This window comes from Symphodus melops (genome assembly GCF_947650265.1).
Source record: "Symphodus melops genome assembly, chromosome: 12".
Classification (NCBI taxonomy): Eukaryota; Metazoa; Chordata; class Actinopteri; order Labriformes; family Labridae; genus Symphodus; species Symphodus melops.
Window position 1 is genome coordinate 21,322,747 of NC_136702.1, and position 18,778 is coordinate 21,341,524.

General features: G+C 39.6%; 3 protein-coding genes across 13 annotated transcripts in view; 2 read left to right on the forward strand and 1 right to left on the reverse strand.

Moving 5' to 3' along the window:
- The window catches only part of obsl1b (obscurin like cytoskeletal adaptor 1b), a 33,011-nt gene extending 24,479 nt beyond the window's left edge, over window positions 1-8,532 (reverse strand). For 6 of the 9 annotated variants that reach the window (XM_079358337.1, XM_079358335.1, XM_079358331.1 and 3 more), the window contains exons 1-10: window positions 5,921-8,365; window positions 4,186-4,455; window positions 3,468-3,728; window positions 3,056-3,367; window positions 2,649-2,915; window positions 2,241-2,516; window positions 1,782-2,057; window positions 1,253-1,528; window positions 689-964; window positions 90-362 (exon numbers count right to left, since the gene is read on the reverse strand). In XM_079358337.1, coding sequence (XP_079214463.1) covers window positions 90-362; window positions 689-964; window positions 1,253-1,528; window positions 1,782-2,057; window positions 2,241-2,516; window positions 2,649-2,915; window positions 3,056-3,367; window positions 3,468-3,728; window positions 4,186-4,455; window positions 5,921-6,935 — 3,502 coding nt within the window. In that variant the 5' untranslated portion in view covers window positions 6,936-8,365. Of the gene's footprint in view, window positions 1-89; window positions 363-688; window positions 965-1,252; window positions 1,529-1,781; window positions 2,058-2,240; window positions 2,517-2,648; window positions 2,916-3,055; window positions 3,368-3,467; window positions 3,729-4,185; window positions 4,456-5,920; window positions 8,366-8,390 lie in introns of those variants that run through there. The other 3 variants (XM_079358330.1, XM_079358334.1, XM_079358338.1) reach the window with 3 other exon arrangements.
- LOC306833219 (uncharacterized protein) overlaps window positions 1-12,989 on the forward strand; it is a gene marked incomplete at its 3' end in the record, with an annotated part of 33,011 nt that extends 20,022 nt beyond the window's left edge. For 2 of the 3 annotated variants that reach the window (XM_079358343.1, XM_079358344.1), the window contains 4 exons: window positions 4,195-4,237; window positions 4,985-5,037; window positions 8,362-8,452; window positions 12,650-12,989. In XM_079358343.1, the coding sequence (XP_079214469.1) occupies window positions 4,195-4,237; window positions 4,985-5,037; window positions 8,362-8,452; window positions 12,650-12,745 (283 nt within the window). Of the gene's footprint in view, window positions 1-4,194; window positions 4,238-4,984; window positions 5,038-8,361; window positions 8,612-12,649 lie in introns of those variants that run through there. The other variant, XM_079358342.1, reaches the window with a different exon arrangement.
- A 1,805-nt stretch (window positions 12,990-14,794) lies between these two features.
- Window positions 14,795-18,778, forward strand: part of col18a1a (collagen type XVIII alpha 1 chain a) — a 73,539-nt gene continuing 69,555 nt past the window's right edge. Inside the window, exons 1-2 of the mRNA XM_079357341.1 lie at window positions 14,795-14,933; window positions 15,017-15,090. Of these exons, the coding sequence (XP_079213467.1) occupies window positions 14,923-14,933; window positions 15,017-15,090 (85 nt within the window). The 5' untranslated portion in view covers window positions 14,795-14,922. The remainder of the gene's footprint in view (window positions 14,934-15,016; window positions 15,091-18,778) is intronic.

An 18,778-nucleotide genomic window follows, 5' to 3' on the forward strand; every position in this document is an offset into this window, starting at 1 on the left:
GTTCATCCTAGGAACAAATAGAAGACGGACAAAAGCTGCATAAATAGTTAGTGATAACTAGAATTAATCACATTTACCAAAAGAATCACCTTGTGTTTTTACTATTAATTGGGCAACATCATCTGCTGTTGCACAGTAGTATGCTCCAGAGTTTGACGGATGAGTAGGTTCGATAACAAGGGTCTTCTCGATGCCTTCCCTTTCAGGCTCTCTGTTTGAATCATGTTCTTTGTCCCTCTGTTGTGACACCTGGAAAGCAGGTTCTGAGGTTTCACATGTTGATGCAGTTGGGCAGGGTGCTTCAAGTGACTGCGTCTCCGCATCCTCTGGCGAGGGCAAGGGCGACAACAGCAACGTTGGAGCTAAAGATGATGATTAATATTATAATTGTGGTCTTGACAGGGCACAATTACAGTCTTATTTTTGGGTTATAGATTTTGCTCTACCAAACAGAAAACCTTAAGTTTTCATTTGACCAAATTCAGGGAGGATTTATTTTCAACGATCACACAGAAATATTCCTTTTGTCAGTTGAGATTAATTTGACCATGGTTTAAGTAACAACATCACACAAAAAAACACCTGAACACAGACAGACGAATATGCATATTTGTAAATATTAGTTTCACTAGTCTCTAAGAAGCTCTAGGATTTGCTCTAAGATTCAGCAAATTAGAATAAAAATCACCTTTGATATCGACAGTGAAGTGGATAGTGTCATCAGAGGTTTGGCAGCTGTATAGCCCTGAGTGCAAAAGCTCAGCAGATGGGATAATGAGTTTCCTCAATGTGCCATTACTCTGAATATCCCAACCATTTTGAGGAAAGAGCTTTACGCCATCTTTATACCAGCTGACAGGCACAGTGGATTCTGCAACCTCACATTTCAGCTCCAAAAGCTTGCCCACTTCAAGTGACTGGGTTCTCTCAACATCAAAGGAAGTCGAGTATGTCACTGGTTGTGCTAGCATTGGAAATTCAGGAAAACTATATAAAGTCAAGTCTATGGACAGGAATATGGTACAGAGATAGAAACTGCTGAGCGTAACATGAAAAGGGGTTTGGAGACTTAGAATCCAAGGCAAAAAACAAGAAGTTATAAAATATATAGGGGCATTAAAAGTTCTTAAAGGTTATGCGCATAAAACAGTCCTTCAAACCACATTCAGTAGAAGCAGGGATTATTAGTCGCATCTATAAAGAAGATGTAGGGTTACTCTATTAACGAACAAGATAAAAAGTGTAAAGTCACCTTTGATCTCCACATGAAACTCCACGGTATCATCGCGTGTGGTGCATCTGTATACACCAGAGTGGGACAGCTCTGCAGACTGAACCACTAATATCCTGTTGTTGCCCTCTGAGTTGATTTCTATTCCAGAATTTGAAATAAGCTGGCTGTCCTCCTTGAACCAGCAAACGGGGGCCTCGGGATCCGACAGCACACACTGGAGTACAATCGGGCACCCTGCTTCGATCGATTTGGTCCTCATTTCTTCAGGAATTGCTGAGAACTTCACAGGTGGAGCTATAGATATATTTAGATCTCATGTCAACCTCATTTCAGCCTCATGCCAGCCCTTAAGATTATTCATAATCTACTAGCAACTACATTGCTACCATGCTCTAATGCAATCAAAGAAAATGTGTCAGCTGAGTTGCCCTTCTAATGAGTGCCAAGAAGGAAGGCAACAGACAACATACAAGAGTGTCAACAGAGTTAGTTGCTTTGTTGAAGAGAGCTTGTTAATGTTTCAGTCACATAAGGTCAAACAAATCACCTTTGATGTCGACATTGAACAAGATGGTGTCACCCTTTGTCTTGCAGCAATATAACCCAGAGTGGAAATATTCTGCTGAATGGACAATCAGTTTTCTTGCAGAGCCTTCAGTTAGAATATCTACTCCAGTTTGAGGATGGAGCTTTGACCCATCTTTGTACCAGTACACCTGGGCAGCAGGATCTGAGAGCTCACATTGTAAATCAATGGGACAGCCTGCTTGGATGGTTTTGTTCCTTTCAGCATCTGGAATTGCTGAAAACTTCACAGGTGGGGCTATGGATATTTAGATATTTCAATAGATGGTTAAGGTGTTCTTTAATAAGTCAGACTTTAGAAAGATAACTAATTATATGTTTGCATGAAAAAAGACGATAAGAAAGAAGGGGTAAACACTGATGGTAAAGATGGTTAGTCTCTGGGAAGATATCAGTATTGTAAGAAACTCAATCCACTCACCCTCTACTTCCACATTGAACCGGATGACATCATCAATGGCATCGCAGCAATAAACTCCAGAATGTGAGAATTCTGCTGATTGGATGACAATTCTCCTCATGGTGCCCTCTGATTGGATATGAAGACCCTCTATTGTTTGTAATTCGACCCCATTCTTGTACCAGTGCACTGGAGCTGCAGGGTCTGACAGCTCGCAGTAGAGTACAATGGGGTTCCCAATTTCTACAAATTTGTTTCGATCCATTTCTGACATAGGTGAAAACTTGACAAGAGGAGCTGCAAATTTAAGAAAAACAATTTACAAACATCATTTATTTCCAGTCAGTCATCCATACAAGGTGTTAGTTTCATATCACAATAAATTTCTTTTGACACTCAGTATGAGAACATTTACATGCATGTGCATACCTTGAATGTAAAGTGCTGCAGAATCCCGGATGCCGTAGGCAATAAAAGTAATCTCAGCTCCGTTGTCTGTATCACGGACTCCTCGAATTCGAAGAGACTGGTGTGTCCTTGATCGACGCATTGAACACCGGTCATCCTCCTGGAGCTGAGTACCATTTAAGAACCATGTACCAATAACTGAAGCTGAGAGCTCAATAGAGAAGACAGCGTCTTGGCCTTCTGGCACCAATGCGTCTTGTAGAGGAGCTTGTATTCTTGTAACTGGGACTGGAAAAAGAAAATCAATTTATTAACAAATGTATCGTTAGCCATGGAAAAGTTTCATGAATTTAGTAAAAAAAACAAAACAAAAAAAAACAGGGCTTCCTAGATTGTCTACTGTTGTTTCTAAACTAAACCAAACGTACCTAAGTGAACAGCCCTGGGGAACTCAACATTGCTGCTCTTTCCATATTTGTTTACACTGCAAATACGAAATCGATAATCAGCTTCACATGGCACGCTGTCACCAAGAATCTCCACAGCTGTTGCAGAGTCAGTGGTCAGACACTGTAGCCACTCCTGTGAGCCAGTGCCCACTTCCTGTCGCTCAAGCACATATCCAGATGGAGGGTTCTTTCGCGAGTCCTGAGCAGGAACCCATGAGAGCAGAGCTGCATTAGCACGCTCTGTGTTGATTTGAACACTCACCGGACAACTGGGTGGACAATGTCTCGCAGCTGAAACAGGAAGAATAAATTATGCCCTTTAAGAATTGAGTTACTAAAACAATTTAAAACATAGTGGATTAAACTTTTAACTTAACTAATGACACCGTACCTTTCACTCGTAGCTGAGAGGAAGTCTTGGATTTGCCTACGAGGAAAGTCACGAGGCCTGAGTCCTGAGGCATTGTATTGACAAAAACCAAGATGTGGGTGCGACCGAAGGACTTCAGGATGGTCTGATGTGTTTCACGGAGCTCTATAGCATCTTTGTACCAATGGATGTCCATTTCTTCTTTTTCAACTTCAACACAAAAGGCAGCATTTTCGCCTTCCAATACATCCACTTTTCTTGGAAGCTTGCGCAAAATTGTCCCTGCAAGGAAGCACAAGTCAGTGATTCCTCACAATAAAAGCCAAACTACAGTAGAGTTGGCAAATTGGACGACGACATTTCTTCATTGGATTTAGGGAGCCATAATTTTATTAAGGTAACTTCTTTCTTTCAAATTAACACTTTTAACAGATAGCTTTCAATAAGCACTTGAGACATAGTTTAATGCACATCAACATTGTTATTCTTATTTATGACTTTGTTTACTGTGCAATTTCTACAGTATTTGAAGTGTCACACAAGTGCCAAACCGGCCCAGTGGAATTTTGAAAGTCACAAGACAGTGTAAAAAAAAAAAAATAAGTGAACGTTTTTAGTCCGAGGCTTTGTAGCCGTGTGGTGTCGGAAAAAGAGGAAAGTTTGGGCTTGATAATGTAAATCTGTTTGAATATACTCTTACAAACGTTGCACATGTTTTAAATTTTTTTCTTGTCTTTACCTTTCACAGCAACCTCTGCAATGCTTCTGCCCCCATCAGGCATCTCACAGAGGTAAATCCCGTCATCGTCCACTCCGATGTCACGGATAGTTAAACGTCGTTTTGTTCCCCACTCCTCCATTCCATATTTGGCCCCTGGCTGCAGTCGTCTATCCTCCAGATACCATGTGATGGAAACAGAGTCCTCTGGAACTTCACACTCAAGAATTGCCAAATCTCGTTCCCATACCTCAAGATCAATGAGGGGCTGTTTGAACCGCACAGGTGGCTCTAAAACCAAGGAGAAGGAAAAACACCAGTTTTAAACACCAGCTAATGTTGCATAACCAGCTACTGCTAAGTATATGCAGTTGATAAGTAGCATTACTTCTACTTTTCAAATATATGTCTACAGGCATACTACCCTGTGAATGTATGTCCTTGTAGTAAACACTGTAAATTGAAATATATTTGGCAGTAAATTCCAGTGAAGCAAACAAGATGAGCAGAATCATGAGACAAGTGGCCCATTTAGTTAAGGAATGGAAAGGTCATTAACACATCAGCGTGTTAGATAGAAAATAAACTGTTCGTAACTGACACCAGCAGACAGTACCAGACAGTTGTATACAAGAGAATGTGAACTCTATGTAGTTCTGTGTGCAGAGCTCTTTAATTCTTTATCTTACTGGTGTTTTAAGTCCAGTTTATCACACAGACAACTGTTGAAATATGTTCACCAACTATTTATTACTCTGAATCTACCCTCAAGCCAGGACTGACAGTTAATCATACATCAGTGTTACTTTCTGTGTTTCAGATACTATACAACATTGTCTTTTGGAGCCATGAGTTTGGACTTCTCTGGGCCATGTGAGAAATCTAATCCCCTTTGCAAAGACTTCGATCACATGGACAAGCCCCCCCCACCCCCAGGACCTTTTACAAGTTAAGTGACTCTGCAGACATCATACTGCTGTTGAACTTCCACCAGCCTCCGGCTGATGAACTTTGTCTGTTCAGATATCTCTTGGCTCATATTTTAGAATCGCTTTTAATGAAGCTGGTGTCAAATAGGGCTTCATTATATTCCCTGACCTTGACTTTTATAAAGTCAACTGACTGATGATTCAAACCCTACTATCCTTAAAATAACCGTAAGTAAGCATAAACCTGCCTCATGAAATAAGCATTTATACTGTTTGCTTATTTAAAACATTGGTCACCCTTTTTCTACCCTGTAACTTCAGTTATAAGATAATGACAATAATAATGATTTTGTCTGTAAAATATAGATTTTTAATGAGCAAATTAAGTTTTCATTGAAGCTTGAAATAGATTGCAGTAATACAAAACAATATGTGATGACTACCTGTTGTTTAATAAAGAACTTAGGTGGACATGTTTATAAAAATGTTATTTGAGAAATTAATTTCATGCATAAGGGGAATATTATACAAAATATCTGGCTTTTTTGAAGCACCATACATCCATAAAACATCCATGTACTTTACCTTCTGTTTCTGGCCTTACCCCAATAAATGATCTCAGACTACTTCTTTGAATATATCTCACTGACATCATGCTAGCGTCAAATGGATAGAAACCCTATACTCTAAGCCACCACACCCTGACTCACTCGGTCACTAAATGCACGAACCAGAACAGGATGCAGCTGCATGCATTTCACTCCTTTAAATTCTAAACATGTAATCATATAAAAACCCTGAAACGTCAAAAGTTGATCTTGACTTACCCTTTACGGAGAGGTGTACAGCACTGAGGGTTTGGCCCGCCGTATTTGAAGCAGCACAAACATAAACTCCATTATCCTTCTGCTTACAGTACAGAACTTTCAGTGTAAAGTATCCCTCTCTGTCCTCGTATAACAAATACCTCCTTCCAGACAGTATCAGTCTGCCATCTTTCCTCCAAATGATCTCTGGTTTTGGTTTCCCTGTCACAAAGCAGCGGAATTTTGCATGTTTGCCCTCTGTCACTGCAAACATTTTCACTTTAGTTGACTTGGTCATGGTGTCATCTTTGAGCCGATTAGGCACTTGCCTCCCACTTCTTTGTTTTCCTTGGTGGGTTTTCCAGGGGCCATTAGTGTAGCCATTGCGATTTCCTTCGTCCTCGTGTCCTGGCCCTGCATCAACGAGCAACACAGCTCCAGCTAAAGCTTCCCCGTACTCATTCCTGGCTTTGCATGTATATACACCTCCATCAGGTGCACGAGTCTTAAAGATCTTGAGCTGGAACCATCCACCGTCCTGGTAACCAACACTAAAATGTGTGCTTTCAAATATTTCATTGAGTTTTCTGCCATCTTTTTCCCAGACAACCTCGGGTCTTGGGTTTCCCCAGAGCTTGCAAGAGAAGACCGCATCTTCCCCTCGACCAGCACGTGTAGAGAGAGGCTTAATGAGGAATCGTGGCTTATTTTCTTCTCTTAGCTCCATCTCTTGTGCCTCACCTTCCACATTGAGTGTAGCCGCCGCGTACGTTTCCCCAATGCTGTTCTTTGCTTTGCAAATGTACTGGCCACTATCCTCAGTGGTGACGGCTGAAATAATAAGATTGTAAACATTTCCATCCTCAAAGACCCGGTATCGTTCTTGTGGGTCAATCTTTTCATTGTTTCGCTCCCAGATAACTGCAGGCCTTGGATCCCCTCCAATTTGGCACTTTAGGACTGCATCAGTTCCGCTTTGTACCACCACAGGTCTTGGATAGGCCAAGAAACGTGGTGCACCTCCAAACACATCCATCGCTGCTTTCTCGTCAGCCTCTTCGTAGGTTCAGCAGTCGAGGAGTGTAATCAGCTATTCACTTGGGGAAGACAGTCCAACTTCTGCAGGAAAAAAATCAAAAAAAAAAGAAACGCAAGAAAAAAAAGCAACATGGATAATTTTAATATAAAACAACAGAGTTTCAGATCATATTTACAAATAAAAAAAGATAAATTGCGATTAGTTCCAAAATGTCAAAAATGTTTAATCTCATCAACCTTTATATGATCAGATTATCTGATAAACTTTCCATTAATAAGGTAGCTCCCACATTTTTTGGAATGGCAACATAAAGCTTCTGCCATTCAAACAGTCAGCCGTTACGTGCATGTGTGGCTGCACGAACGGATGGTATGATTATTCGGTCTAATTGAATTAGATCTGTCTGCATGAGAGAAAAACACATGCGAGCAGTGTGAAGGGAACATCCTATGTCCTATTGCAACAGCAGCCACAACACATAGCCGCTACAGCTGGTGCTGTATTTCAATGGGAAAGTGCTTAATATAGTACACCCTAAATAAAGACTTGCAAGGGAGTGTGTGTCAGGTATCACAAAGAAGGCTTTTAAAACCGGCGTGCTCACACAAACACAGGCTAATATCACAGTCTGCCCACCCAGGAGACCTTGTAGTCAAAATACGCTGAGCTTCCATCACACGCTTTGTTGGCAAGTCTGTCAGGGAGTTCCTTTTCTAAATTTGATGCTGAAATAGTTTGTCATGTTCACAAATAGAGTTCTAGACATGTTGTTTGCTTTACACTTTATTTACTCTTTTGCTTTACACTGTATAATCCCTTTTAACCATTTATTAAATATTGTCTTGAATTTAAAAAAAGTCCTTGAGTAAAAATCAAACAAATCTATCAAATAAGGAACAATACATTTGCATATCAGTATGTCAAGTTGAAGTGTGATGTAGCCTCCACTTCACTGTGTAACTCCGATAGGAAAACAAAGATCAGATTAGCGTCATAACACACAACATGATGAAAAACTGTCCATTGGGCGTATAGGAGTAAGTAAAGGAAATTGATATCAGGATAGTTATAATAAAACCATAATGACAATGTCATATATTACAGTATCTTAATGATGCTCACATTGAAATTGTTATTCAAATATAATCACACACAAATATCAAAGTCTAACAAACTGAAAGTGAACATCGTTTGAATGCCACTTAATACATAATATGACATAACATGTAAGTAAACATCACATTCTATGAAATTTACAAGTTGATTAAATGAACTTTTTTTTTTTTTTTTTACATTTCAGGATGTTTAATTTCCATCTTTTGAACAATGTCTTCAATATTCCCTCTGGAGGTTTAAAGAGAAGAGATTAACCCCTGTGTTTACTTGTCTCATTTAATTGGAATGACCTCTGGCCCTTGTGAAGCTCTGCTGTGTACCCCTCGCATGACCTACCTCGCATCAGTCGCAGGGAACGACCGTCGACATACATTCTGCACTTGCGATCTCTCTTCGAGGTAAGAAGCAATGCCGCCAGTTTCCAGAAGGCTGAGTTATGTCCCAAGTTGACTTCAGATTCAAACACATGCTCTCCTCAAAGATACCAAGTTTTGCTCCAGTTCATCTTTGAAGAACAGAATTCAGAACATCAGTATCCACAGCAGCGTCTTGTTTAAAATCTCAGAGTGGTTCCCCAATCTCTGTGTCGTTCAGGCCTTAGACACCCCAAGTGTCATTGTTCATGGAATACCGTTAAATGCTTTTGCAGCTGCTGCCGTCCCCTAAAAATACTAGCTGCCTCGATGACAGCAGTGAAGATAAGTCAGGCACTTCCATTCACTTGCCAGCAGGGGCTAAAGATAGGTTAGGTGGCCACTGCAGGGTAGACTGCTTAGCTTACTTGAGACTTTGCAATAAAAATGTAAGGAGAAGAGCATGATTCTGGTCTCAAAACATTTTAAAGCACACTTTGCTTCATCCAACATACTTTATTTAAAAGATGTTCATAAATGATTCAGTCCAGTATTTTACACACAATGTGTGTCCAGTTAAAGTATTGTGTGTTATGTATTGTACAATGCTCAGAAAGTTGCACCTCATTTTGCACTCTTAGTGAACAAATATTACTAAACAAGACCAAATGGCAAACAAATAATAAGAACACAACAACCATGTCCATGCTTATTACAAGAGACAGCAGAGGGAGTAATGTTTGGTTACTTCTCTAAATGTTAGACACTTAAGTTTAAAGCAAGAATTAGCACAAGTATTAATTTTTTTTTTTTTTCACATTTCTCTGAATTCCTTGAATTACACATTTGTAGGCCCTTCAAATGTGTAATTCAAATAGAGTGTGAGCAGAATCTTCCACAAACCAAAATTAGAGAAATTAGTTCAGTATGGCAAAAAAACCAGCGACATGTCCAATGGGTCCTTGCCTTGGGCAAGACACTTAACCCCAAATTGCTCCCGCTGCTTCAACGGTTTAAGAATAGGATTAGTTACTTCTGATGGTCACTTTACATAGCAGCCTCCACCATCAGTGTGTGAATGGGTGAGGATGTGTAGGTGTGACATGCAGTGTAAAAGAGCTTTGAATTGTCAGAAAACTAGAGAAATGAAAGCATTTTGACACCATGCAAATGCTTAGCATGATGGAGCCCTATTGACTGCTGCAGTAAAGACTATCATGGGTTGGCAAGTTAAATGGAGCATGTGCTTCACTTTACAGGGAATTTAACTGCATTTCAAATACCTGTGCTTCAGTTCAAGGCGTGTCTTTGGCAACTGTGTTGCTCAATTTCACTTTGAAAGAAGTGCTGAAGTCATATCCATGATGAAAAGCAACTCCACACGATTAAACACTGAAACAGGGTTTGAGATAATGACATTAATAACTGCAGAGATATCAGAGGTTAAAGTTTGCAGCACAATAGCTCCTGTATGAATTACATTATGTTGTTTGATAACTGGTAGGCAGTTATTAAAGTGAAGCTAATATTAATTGTTGGGTGGATAATCTTTTAATACATGATTTTAAAGTTGAGACGTCTTAATATCCCCTGCATGTATTGGAATGGAAGTATACTGTACCTTCAATCTGCCCTTAATAAAGGATACTAATGAAATAACTTGCTAGTCAGTTGCAAACCAAGTAAGTTATGAAGAAAGAAGAACTGGAGCTAGGATAGGTTAAATCTCTTTCTGATGTTAGATAGCGTATGTCAGCCCTCATTAAAATGGTTTGTCTTTTCAATACCAACTCTAAAAGTAACACACCCTTAGGTTGTCGTTCATTCATTGACATTATTTGAAGTATTTCATCCATAAATCTATCAGTTATGTGTTTAGCTAAACTTCCATATACTATCATTAAGTCTGGTATTATTTACGTTTAAAGGAGTCCACGAGCTGCATTTGCTCCAGCATTTGCACGGCAGCACGTGGGCCTGGGCTTGTCAGTGTGTGAGTCTGTTGTGTGACCTGCTCCAAGCACTGGCTGTAGTGTCCCTTCAGCTGTTTAGTGCCTCCACAGCCCAACACTCCCTCCTCCCTGATTTCAGCTGTTGGAAGTAATCTGATATATAAGTCAGACCCCTGTAGCTGGTTATGAAACTCTTTGTGCAAACTTAGAGAAGATCCTGAACTATAAACAAAATGAAAGTATCTTTAGTGTTGTGTTTTTTAAATATGGCTACTAAGAGTTCAAAAAGCTGTTTATTGCATCAATAATTACTCCCAAGACTGTTATTCATATCTTATTGATACTTTATTTATTTTCCATAAAGACAAAATTAAGTCTACATTTCACTTCTAATTCAAACGTGTTTCCTAACAAAAGAAGTGCATATTTTACACTAGCCATATGTCAATAGATTAGTGTTTGTAGTAGGAACATTTCTGACATTCTCTGTCAACCATCAGTCAGATTGGTGTCGCTGATAAACAGAAAAAACAGAGGTTAAACTATGATGGAAAACAAACCGGAGTCAGGCTGTCACCCTGTATCACAGGACCAGTAAATCAGTGCACACGGAAAGGGTGCGAAGCTTTTAAATCTGAGCTGTGTTGACAGAATCTGCAAAACAAGCACCTGGTTACTAACACTGCATCATCAACAGCGACTCTGTCAAGAATATAGTTAGTTCAGAATCTGGAAAATGGGTTATTCTGAACCCTCTTTCTGTAAACACCTTACATAGTAAAAGTACAACAGTGAGTAAAGGAGCTTTCACCTTTGATAACTTGAAACAAAATATACCTGGTCAGTTATTTGGTGTACATATTGACAGGATTATCATTCACTTTTCTTTGTGCTTTGTAAAAGTAGTTGGCAGGGCCGAAATTTTGTGAGTAAACATTTACAAGACTTCAAGACATCTATCTGAAAGTTGAGAGAACAGAGGCACTGTAAAATTCATTTTCTTATTCTCATTATTCACCCTTTAAAGCAGTTGAACTATCATTGTTTTTTTTATTATTTTGGTGCCCCCTGTGGACAAAAGTGGTGCAGCTTATGTTTTAAAGGTCTGACTATTTTTTTTTTTTTTTTTTTTTTGACGAGCAAAAAAACCCTTTTTAAACCGAAGGAACTATCCCCCAGAACTAGGTACCTTTTGAGGAACTATGTGCATTCTGACCACAGGAACCCGGGTCTAAATATAGTTCTGGGCTAAAAGATCTAGGCCTAAAAGGACCCTGCTAGGTAGATGGTAGTTTCTAGAGGTCCAGGGACTTTGGAGGCCATGACATACAGCTCCTGTAGTGCATTTGTATCTCTCTGTTTGGTCATAGCAGGGTTTTAGATCAACGACAATTTAAAAGACTGCAGCTTGAATCCCACTGTTTTCCCCACATTTAATTATAACAAGGTTAAAAACACACTTTTTCAGACTAAGCAAGAAATGTACAATACATAAAAAATGACAAGAAAAGCTTCGGGGGGGGGGGACTGAGTCTTCCTGTTCTAGTTCTTCTTACATTTCATTTGTAATGACGCACTAAGCACAGCACTCTTCTACTTTCCTTTGTAAACCAATCCCTGAACCTTTTACTACCTTTGGTTGAAAATGTGCTAAAGTGACTCCAGCCCGACTGATCAACATTTTAAGATGGAGAGAAAGTTAATTTCAATTAACCTTTTCTGTAAAAGACAAAAACGTCTGATAAGTCAAATTCTCCATAATAATAAATCAGCTTGCTGAGTGCACACAGAAGCAAAGAGGTGACGTCATTATTTGTGGTTACTGTAAATTTAAGTGTAACATGGATACATTAAAGCTTCATGAACTTTGTTATAGGACCCATCATGCTGTCCTTCCCTACCACTTATGGTCATTTTGTCATGTTTTTAACCAGTTCTTTTACACTCATGACCATCTTATACATTTTATCATCTTATGACATTTTTTCGAGCAGTGTTGACTATCTGTTTTGGAGAATGCTTTATTACTGATTACATTTATTTTCGCAACTCTAAACATGTTATCATGTCTCCATTCAAAAATAATGACAAAGGCGTTCAAAATAAATCACTTGCCATTAATTGAAACACTGCTCATGATATGAAGATAAAGAAGTGATATCATCGTTATTGAGCTGCAGTAGGCACCTATAGATTATTTTGTGAAAATGGTCCCACCCTGCTCTCTGTAAGGTTACACTGTAACATAGCATTTAACAGACCATTTGGCCTCTCTTTTCCCCTGACACAGGAATGTGAGCAAAGCAGACAATCACAGAGCTGTGGACGTGTTCAGACAGCAGCCTGGAGGCCTACAGATAAGAGCCACTTAGACAGCAGAGGCTAAAACACAGCGCTAGAGGACTGAACCCAGTGCCTTTTCCTGTGATAACGAACTCACCTGCCAACGCCAAGAAGTCATGAAGAAGGTGCTACCTGGTACACAGAAAGGAAGTACCATTAAACTGACGACTTGACATGTTTTAATAATGTCAGCACAGAACTCTTGTATTGATGCAGTCTACCAATCAACTGTAAGATTAACAACCTTCAGTGCTTTTCATAGCAGCAGTCTTATTGTTTTCTACATCAACAATGCACTGATTAAGTTTGGGTGTTTTTTCAAGGCAAGGGAAGTTTATTTATAAAGAACAGCATCAAGGCAATTCAAAGTACGACACAAGATATCAAGGGCTGAAAAATAACATCAAGACGACATTTAAAAATAATTGAAAGAAAACCTTAAAAAACAGAAGAAAGTCTAAAAACAAAAACTACACTATATAACAAATGATTAGGGTGCATGGCTATATAGTTAAAAATCTTATCAAATAAATGTATTTAAGTTGTTTAATGAAAGACAACTATAACCAGGTGAGTCCTAAACCTCAAATAAGAACTGAGAGTTCAACAGACCTGCAGTGTTGTAGACGGTGCATCATCATGCATTTGTTCAGATTCTGGGGACAGAACACAGAACCTATCCCAGACAACAAAGTGTGTACTACAGCCTGGTAGCACAAGATGAGTACAGCAGCATCACATCGCTCTTCCCTTTGCTGGTCTTGAGAAAAGGAACAACGTCTCCCTCTAGTGGTCATTTTGTGTGATTGCAACATGCCAAGTTTCTTTCATGCTTTTTAAGTCAAATTCCTTCCTGCTTTTCTATCGTTTAAGTGTTGCAGTTGTAATAAACTGTTGACCTTATTGTACCTTTTTATGGCTCTACAGTTTGCTTTTTTGCAGGTAAGATATTTAAACAAAATGTAAATGTATGCAAAGCTCTGCCTGCAGCATCACACATTGAACTTATTATATTCTCAGAAAAACAAAAACATACAAATGTATTTCCTTTTAAAATACAGAATCAAAGTTTATCCATCTTATGGAGCTCTCACCTCTCTCTTACCTCTGAGAAGGACCAACCAAAGTAAATATGTGTTAACTGAAACTCCATGTTGTCATTATCTTGTCAAGCCCCTTCTTTTGAGCCCCACTACAGCTCGACAAGGTAAAGTGACAATGTAAACTCTGCATGAATGACGGAGGATTTTCCGGTGGAAAACTCTGGTTTACACAGCTCATGCTGTAGTTTGTCACCCATTCACATCCACTCCTGCTTCTGACAGGTGGAGGGGCACCATTGTGGGTTTTTTTTTTTGTGAAGTTTGCAGGAGACACAAGCTGTGCTAATACTATCTCTTCTCTGTTCATTGTTTAAACGTGACAACAAGGGGGAAAGGAGTTTTAGAGCGAAAACATACAACAATAGTGACATTATTTAAAACACTTTAGAGCATCATAGTTATACTTAACGGTAATGCCAAACCAATGAATGTTATTCCTTTCGTTAACTCATATTAAAAACATAAAACATGTAGTTTATGAATTTACATGTATATTAGAAAACAGCTGATAAAACGCATTTTAAATTAAACTATTTAAAAAGTAGTTCTGCTGATAAATTTAGATACTGTTAAAAGACAGTTTTTTGTTGGTACGAGTTTGACAACAAACTTAAGAGTTTCATTTGTTCATAATGAGCAACGTTAAATTATCTTAATATATTTTGTTAATTTGTGCAACAACAAAAAATTAAAGAGACATGAATACAGTTAATATTCGCCGATTTGAGTTGCCTTTATGTTGCTGGGTGATAAAGAAGATTTTGATTTATAAGAAAAAAAATAACGATAAGCCACACAGTATTCATTACTTTAATAATGATTCTTGCCCTATAGCTTCTTGTTGGATGTCTTGCTGTGGTTTTTGTGTATTTCTTGTGGAGTTGGTAATTGAGTTGAACGTGTTTGGTTTTAGGACCTGGCGGAAGTCTGCGCACTGATTCATGCAGGTCACTTCGCTCGCACTCAGCAGTCCTTCTTCTCCAGCCTCTCCATCAGCTGTTCTCCCTGCATGCAGCAGCGGTGCAGGACCAAAGGAAGCTGGGAACTCTTTTTACATTCCTGAGTGCCCGGGAATAGTCCATGTAGCTTTCCCACTCTTATCTCTGTGAAAGACGAGATGAAGATGAGGTACTAAACTGCACATTTCAACTTGTCGTAGCTTTTGGTGAAGCGATGGAGTTGTGAATGTGATTGCTTGCCTACCTCTGCAGGTGTTCCTCACGGCTGGAGCGCCTTCTTTGCTGCCTTCTTGTTCTTGTCAGCCCGGCTGCATCGCAATGGCCAGGTAAGTCCGACCACAGAGTACATGAGTTAAACCATGTTGAGCTTTAACGTGACAAAAGTTTTACTGCAACCTTTGCAACATCCAGCGATTTCAAGCGACCCAGATTTTACAAATGGTTAACACACCTGTATCTCAAAATGTCCCTGGATTTTATTTTTTAGTGCACTTAAGTTTCCTATGAGTCTCACTTACAGTAAAATGTGACCTAGCCTGTATTTAAAATAAAATACTTTGAGGTAGCTTGGTGGTGGAAAGGTACTTTTAAGTGATCTACCTTATGTTAAGTATTGCAGATGACCAATGATTTGTTGTCATCTTTATGTCTTCATTAAAAACTAGGTTGTTGAAAGTGTAATTGCCCTTTGTCCCTTTCAGTACTGTGGAGTTTTACAAAGCTTACTTGTTGCAGCTACTTTGGGTTTAATAATTGTGCTGATGCATGTTGATCATGATGTTGACTCGCTGTAGGTTTGGCTTGGATCACATTTTTCTTGAAGTAATCTTGACTCTCTGAACAAGAATCTGTTGCACCCTCTTTCCACTCTTCACTCACTGCCTGACTGCCTCAAAGCCTGGATGAAACATAGTTTTGCACTATTGCTAAAAAGCGCAAATTGTCCATTCTTGTAAGCATAAAGTGGCTCTGAGACCGTTTACAGGCTTTTCTCAAGTCCAAAGTCTGCTTTGCTCAGAAAGCCACATTCCTTCTTTGTTTGTCCTCAGTGTTGCTCTGTGTCTGACCACAGACTGGGACTTGTAGAGGCTACTGCTCCGTTACTGAAGGATGCTTTCCCCCCTACTGCCAGCTTTTGTACCCATCTGTTTGCATGATACTGTAGGCACAAGCAGAATTCTTAAGTGGATATTTCCTGCTGCTGTATTGTCATTAAAATGGAACAAAGAAGTGAAGACAAAATACTATTTCCTTTATGCACACTGTTTGGTGCATAAACTGTGTGTTTGAGCCACTGAATGACAGAACTCTCTTCTACTGCTGAATAATTCATCTCCGAACTTCACTTATGTCCTTTGATTAATTTAGTAAATGTTCTCTTGGAGATCTGTGCAGCTGTCAGATGATATGGAGAGGAAACTGAGAGGACTACAATTAATATTTGATTGACTAGGATCACCACCAGATGCAATGCATTAGTGGCTTTAGGAGAAGAAACACACATTGCATGTCATGATATAACCCCTCCCAGTACTCCCTCTATTGTCTTTTGAAAGCAGCCATACTGGACACAGAACTATGAACATGTTTGATCGAACGTTGTTTGCATTTTTCCTTCTGGTGGGTCTCTTTTTTTTCCTTCGCTTTAAACATATCCTGTCCTCAGCATCAATGGGGATCAGAGCATGTTAAAAACAAAAGTTGCATTGGCTAAAACATACAATGTGACACTTTCTCAGGAATGCCGTCCCTTCTGTGTGTGTGTCCAGGTTGAAAAGGCCAGTCGCTCCGTCTCAAGAGCAATGCCTTTGGTCGCCTGCGACATGCTTGAATTAGGTCTGATTCATTCCCAGTCCCTGGCTGGGTCAGGAATCCCTATTGTCATGTGATCTTTGACATGCACCCAGCGTGGTTTTTTCCCTGAGGGGAGCAGGACAAGGAAGGGGGGAGGGGAACGGCTGTATGGGGACACCCCACCGTGCCTTTTTAATGGCTGAATTAGATGCCACATTAAAAACCACAGCTGGCTTGTGGTTTTCTTCCTTTCAGTGTGGGAGCATGATGACAGGCTTTCAGCGCAAAGGGAAGGGAAGAATACCAAAACCTCGTATACATCCTAGTAGAACTGCTTCAGAAAGATGTGGAAATAATATTTACTAAGATTGCTTGCAGGTGTTTGGATTGAAAGTTCTCCTTTTTGCGGGGTTTCTAAAACTGTGAGCTCTAGTTGGTGATGCTGTCATAATGATAGATGATGGGACAGCAGGTCTGGAGCAGAGCACCGTTTGTCAAACATGTGTTGGCATGTCAAGTATCGTCGCAGCATTAGCAGGAAAACATCTGCTTCCACACACCTCAGATGTGTCCTGAAAATGAAGGATTTACATTTCCTGTTGGCTTTCTTTGGGTCTGTTCTTTCCCTGCATGACTCGATAAGGTGTAATATCATATCCTGGATAGAAAGATATGAACTTACTTACTACGTACTAAGTAATAGTAGCGTGTATATATATATGCAAGTTAAAACAAATTGAGCAAATGGTAAAAAAAAAAGCCAAAGTGATGACGATTGTAATCTTTAAGGCATTAAAATAATTGATGGTACATGGCACCCATTTGAGAATAAATTGCACTTTATTCTTTTGAATCAGAATTATATATTTAATTTATTTATCTGTCCTGTGTTAACTTAGATTAGAGAGTGGTGTGAAATTCAGAAACAGAAACAGACAGACAGAATTGGTGGACTGACTGGTCCTTGACCCAGCACAGACCTGACACGTGCTGACACACATTATGTGCCTTGGCCCACCCTGCACAACGGATGCCCGACCTGATCCTTTTCATTTTTAGTCATAGACCAAGTGGGTGACAATGAATAGCCTGCAAGACGCACATGATCTTATAACCACAAAATCAGGCCAACATTGAGAGCCAGGCCTGCCAACACAGAGGGGAAGAACCGCTAGATCCACTTCTTCTCTGCCAACCAAAGAAGAAAGAGAAGGAAAGACAAGAAACAGTTTGGTATCTACATACAGTTTAACAAAATGTATGACTGGACTTGTCAAGTAGTGTCAATAAAGATAAACATTATTAAATAAAGAAATACATCATTAGACATCCAAGATGCAGCACTGAGAATGTGTAGAACAAAAGGAGAAGGAAAGTTACGACTGTCAACATGGCTTCTCCAAATATTGCCATACTGTATATATGACTTGATATTTAGACCATTAGATACACACACACAAGTTAACACAAAAAGCTTGATTGCAGGTGCATGTTTCAGAATGTGTTGTTTCTTACCAAAGACTGAAAGTAATAGCGGTTTCTTATGATGACACCGCAGAGATAAACTCCAGACACCACAGTACTGTACTGTAATTTAGGAAAGCTGCTCTTTGCCTGGTAAATGCCCATTAGATTGGTGCCTCTGTTAGGATCATTGTAACTCTCAAATGAAATAAATGGACCGACTGTGCACAGATTCTGTTGACTCAGTGAACCTTGTGATGTCTAATCCCTGGATTTTCTAATCAGTAAACCTACTTATTCAATATCGAGCTGCCTCCAATCGAGCTTGGAGGTTCAAGTAGCATTGTTAGCATTTTAAAAGTCATAATACCTCTGCCAGGACAATGATTGTTTATATCTTTGTGTGTGGGGATAGTTGGGTGTGTGACTTTCAGTGTTGGATTACATGAGTGAGGTTGTGGGTGGGGGTTATCAAAATGTCAAGTGGGTGTTTGAACCTCGCTGTCTGGCTGCCCTTTCTCTGCATTTTTAAGAATTGGACACAATTGACCCTTCATTTGTTGATTTGTGCTCTCACTCGTGCATGTCTTTAACCGTCTTTTGTCTGTCAGTCACTAAGATACAGGTCAGCTACCATCCGTCTGCTTTTAATTTGAACCTGAGGGTTCAGATGCCTTAATGGACTGAACCTGCTTTAAAACCCATTTAGTGTAAAAACACTCTGGATTGCATGAGTACCTTCAAAGGATTGTCACA